General features: G+C 38.5%; 1 protein-coding gene and 1 pseudogene across 1 annotated transcript in view; both read left to right on the top strand.

Annotated features, from left to right (window-relative positions):
- Window positions 1-1,717, top strand: part of LOC113671757 (BTB/POZ domain-containing protein 6) — a 3,098-nt gene extending 1,381 nt beyond the window's left edge. Inside the window, exon 1 of the mRNA XM_089185983.1 lies at window positions 1-1,717. This exon is cut by the window's left edge and continues 1,381 nt beyond it. Coding sequence (XP_089042109.1) covers window positions 1-182 — 182 coding nt within the window. The 3' untranslated portion in view covers window positions 183-1,717.
- Window positions 1,718-2,568: 851 nt separating this feature from the next.
- LOC149039187 (BTB/POZ domain-containing protein 2 pseudogene) lies at window positions 2,569-4,696 on the top strand (annotated as a pseudogene).
- The last annotated feature ends 304 nt before the right edge of the window (window positions 4,697-5,000 follow it).

The raw sequence follows: 5,000 nt of genomic DNA, 5'->3' as shown, positions 1-5,000 counted from the left end.
ATAAAGAATACAAAGTAAAGTCGCTCATCAAGGGCCCTAAATCGTGGTACGGCGAAGACGGGCAAGCATCAGTGGAGTGCCAGGGAGTGCAATTTACATTTCGTAGCTCGGGGAATAACTCTAATGGGACTAATCAAAAGTGCGGACAGTTTCCTGGAATTTTGTTTTCAGTATCCAAGTAAAAATTTTAACGTTACCCAAGCCGTCCCTTTTACGTAGAGCCCCGTGAAAGTCTACTAGGTCATGTAGTATTGGATCAATAGACCTTTTTACAGTTCCCAGCGCCATATTGGAAATGCAACCGCGCACACGTGAGAACGAGGCTGGGGTTGACTACATTCTGTGAGAGCTTTTGGTGAAATTCGTACGTGAGCAGTAAAATTGTTCGATTTTTAAGGAAAATGGATGGTCCTAGCCGAATTCTCGATAAAGCTAATTTTTCTTCCAAAAAGAAAGGAAAGCTGTGTGCCGTTTTGGTTGTTCAAATACATTTTATGGCCCCAATGGTTTGCCTAGGAGCTTTCACTTCTTCAAGTTTATGCACGGAGGCATGTATTTTTGTTAAGTATTTATCGTTCTATACTTATCTTATTCTCTGTGAATTATGGATGAGGGTAACTATTGTTGCAAAATTAGTATAAATTTTCTAGCAGGTACCTGAATTGTTTTAAGTTCAGTAGAGCTTTTTTTATTCTGGCAGCAAGTCAAGAAGTTCAGTGCTGCTCACCTGTTTACTACATGGCTTGCCTAAAACACTCCTAGCAGAGAAACTCTAGGAAAGTTATTGCTTTTAATAAAATAACCAAGACACTGTATCTTCAGAGTTTTCACTTATTATGGCAGACCCAGAAAGCTGACTCAAATTTGGTAGCAATTGTGACAAAAGCAGTTTTCAGTAGTTGTTGTTTTTGTTTTTTATGATAGGATAGTAATCCACTATGGATGCCATATGGAACTCTCAAAAAATATTTTGTGTGCTGTATCAATCAATTTGATGCTTCAAATTGAAAAAAAGAAAAAGTGAGTTTCTCCAACGAAAAGAGTTCTTGACACAAAGATGAACTATGACACTAAATTTTATTATTCACAAAATTGTCCTCATAATAAAAAGTTTGATAGAAGTCTTGCAAAATATAATTTCTCATACATTTCAATGGTCTGAAAGATTCTCTTTCAAACAAATCTTATGGTAACTATAACAGGATAAAATAAATATCTTGATTTGGATATATTTCTCAATCTTTTAAGTATCTTCTTTACATCTCAAAATTATATCATAACATTGGTTCACACAAGGCAGTAAGAACTAGTATAGCAAACCTTTGTGTCAGAAAGCCTCTGAGTGCTAAGAATGGGAATATCAATTCACTGAATGTTTATCACTGTCAGAAACTTAAATGTGTGTAAAGGACTAGCATTGTTGAGATCAGTAGCTGAGAGGAAGCATTTCTGTTCTCTTCCTTTAACCCTGAAATATCCAAGATCTGATTGTTACGTCTCCCTTCTAGATGCTACACATATGCTTGTAAATAAGTTATGAGAATTTGATGTAGGATCATAACTTTTGCCTGATAACTTTATCTGTTTGCTGTATAGTGTTTGGAGAAGTTACTTGAATCAGTCACTTCTGTGAGTTTTTAAATTGTCAAATATTTTGGTCTGATTCTTTCAATGGTGTGTTGCCACCTAATAAATTACCATGAGTTGCAAACTGAAATGGTTTTCAATGTATCATGAGCATAAGTTGTCCTGGGCCAGATGGGTATGAAAATATTATGACATCTGTTGGTTACAGTTTTCCTCATGGGTTGATAGAAACAAGGGTTATAATCAAGTGGTTCTACAGGCTCTATTGAATAGTGTCCCATAGGATAAAATGTACAAATGGCAAACTAAAAGACATCTTGGTGAACAAAATGGGAACAACTTTAACTGAAAAATATGGTACAACAACAACTACCACATCAACAACAGCAGCAATAACAAATCTCCTCTACCTAGAGGGCTGCAGCCTTTGTCTCGCTTTCTAAGCCATACTGAACAGCTTCTGTGGTACTTCCTGTGATGCGTTCCTCTCAACACGATGTGACGATATTCTAGTGAAACAACGGGGTAATCGTAAAGCTGACTGAAATTCATCTCGGGTAAATTACGGAGATTGCTCGCCCATCCAAGGGCTGAAATCCTTACCATAGTTACTTCGTATCTGAAGTCGCTCTGGTTTTGTTCTAGGTCCTGGACATCTGTAAGAAGTTCTCGGTTTTCTCCACTACTCGATGGAAGAACGTGTCACATCAGCAAAGCATAAACTTTCAACACTAAGTCGGCTCTAATTCAGCCCGTCGATTTTAATTTATATTTAAAATCTCCCTGAGATCTCTTGCTTCGAGTTTCTGGATGTCATCTAATGACGAAATTTTCATATTGTTGTGTTAAAGAACTATTTTGAAGGAAGAAATCGTACTGAAAAGTGCATTAGATCGTGAAATGTCTGCAGATCTGCTGTTTGAAAGAACCGCCGGGTCAACCCCAGCCTCATTATCGTGTGTGCACGGTTACTAATTCAATATGGCGCCGGGAACTGTAAAAAGAATATCAGTCATCGCGGATGTCCAGGTATACACATGTGAATCCTTTGACAAACACAGCAGATATAAAACTACAAGTTAGATCGCTATGCGGACCTATCAGAGTTGACCCAAAACACTTGTTAGATGTGATCCTTATAAGTCAGTTAGAGAACCCTGTTGTTTATAGAATGAATGATAATTTGGTAGCTAAATGTTGTTTTAAGCAAAGGAATTAAATATTTCGTATGCTCTCTTTTACTTTCTTGTAAATGTAAGAAGTCGAATTGAAAAACATACCATTCAAGGCTCGAAAGGAATTTTCGACAAAAACAGTACTAGTAGGCTTCCAAACTCTGGCTAATAAATATTATACGTGACAAATTTTTGTCGTAAACTCAGCGCGGACAAGTTAGAACAAAGCATTTTGATTGAGACAAAAGAAATTGAGACGATAGCGAGCCCACGTTATCAGATCTATTGGTTTTATCAACTGAGTTGATAATGTAAATCGGCCACCGGAAAAAGTTTGTAAAGCTTACGTTTAGAGCGTTAGCCCTTCGTCTCACTTTAAAGAAGGGTCAATGCTTGAAACGTCGTTGGCTACAGGAACTCCCCTTTCTTTAGTCAGTATAAGATTTAGATCAAATAGACCCACGAATCCTATCGAGCTCATTGGCTAGCTGAACTGTTCTGTTATATGCTGATGGCAAAGGAAGCGACGATCTTCTGCTTTAAGTTAAAAATGAAAAAGCGAAGAGAGACAAAAACGGTGGTTTCCCTCAATTTGAAGGCACCGAAGCGAAAAATCCCATTCCTCTTGACCTGTCCATCATCTGACAAAGCGAAAGAAAACCCTCTTTGGACTTCGAAGACGCAGTCTTCCTTGGGCTTTCCCGTTCATTCCAAAAATACAAAAAGCTGCTGTTAGCACTTTTTGCATTATTTTGCACTGACACGAGACACACAAAGATGACTCTCCTTGATTCACTCTGCAAGACGTGATTGTCGATGAGCAATGTCTCTCGCTAGTTATTTGGAAACTAGGCTGATAATCACCGAGAAAATTCTGAGAATTGAAGTTTTGTGAGACATATGTGACTCATCATCTGATGCAACTGTCTGGTGACATCACTTCTCTCTTGAAATAAGATATGGATTTATTCAATTTTTGTTCCCAGCGCTTGTGCTAAGGGTTGAAGATATTCATAAAGCATCTTGCCAGAAAATAAGAGAAAACCGTGCAGAAATATTACTTGCCTTTTGAAGTTGTAAGAGCGATGAACTGAAAGGAAAGAAAGGTTATCGAGGACAGTGTTAAATTTTTCCGACGAGTCAGACATTGTTCAGTTGTAAGAAGAGACAAAATTAATAAAATTAATCTTCGTTATTTAAATTTTCCAGCTGCTTAGAGCGGTTACCTGTTGTAGAATATCAATTGCATCATAACATTTCAAACGCCTTTGCAGTTATCTCTTTCTCTTTGACCGGAGAGAAAAACATTGTCGTCTTTGAACTGTTGCCTCACATTGTGTGAAATAAGACCTTCAAAGATACTGAGAGCAGACCAAAGAGATGCGTATGGAAGAAATCTGGCAAACGAAACTTCTAACTCTTGAACCACCTCTATTTTGAACAATGAGTTACTGTGCGATGTGAAATTTGTCGTTCCGGTGTCGACTTCTGAAAGTGACAGTAAGAAAGTGATCCCAGCTCACAAGTTTGTTCTTGCCATCAGTAGTCCTGTGTTCTTTGCCATGTTCTATGGTCAAATGGCGGAGACTAAAGACTCTATTGACCTGCCTGACTGTGAGTACGAGAGTCTGTTGGAGTTGTTCCGTTTCTTGTACAGCGACAAAGTGAATTTAAGCGAAAGTAATGTGATGCAAGTGTTGTACTTGGCGAATAAATACATGGTGCCTTCACTCTTTGACAAGTGCACAGAATATCTTTGCGACAACTTGACAGCATCCAACGTGTTTAGTATCCTGACACATGCTCAGAAATTTGGCTGTAAATCTTTAGAAGATCGATGCTGGGAGGTGATTGAACGGCGGACCGAAGAAGCTGCGACGTCAGACGAATTTGTTTCTGTTGTTGAATGTGTTGTCAAGAGAGAGAAGTATTAAATGTCAAGGAGGTGGAACTGTTCAAAGCTGTTGATCGCTGGGCCAAAACACGTCTATTTTCAACAATGAGTTACTGAGCGATGTCGACTTCTGAAAGTGACAGTAAGAAAGTGATCCCAGCTCACAAGTTTGTTCTTGCCATCAGTAGTCCTGTGTTCTTTGCCATGTTCTATGGTCAAATGGCGGAGACTAAGGACTCTATTGACCTGCCTGACTGTGAGTACGAGAGTCTGTTGGAGTTGTTCCGTTTCTTGTACAGCGACAAAGTGAATTTAAGCGAAAGTAATGTGATGCAAGTGTTGTA

The sequence above is a fragment of the Pocillopora damicornis genome, chromosome 10, assembly GCF_964200805.1.
Source record: "Pocillopora damicornis chromosome 10, jaPocDami1.2, whole genome shotgun sequence".
NCBI classification, from domain to species: Eukaryota; Metazoa; Cnidaria; class Anthozoa; order Scleractinia; family Pocilloporidae; genus Pocillopora; species Pocillopora damicornis.
Note: the sequence above shows the minus strand (reverse complement) of the source record. Positions and strands in the feature narration are given on the sequence as shown.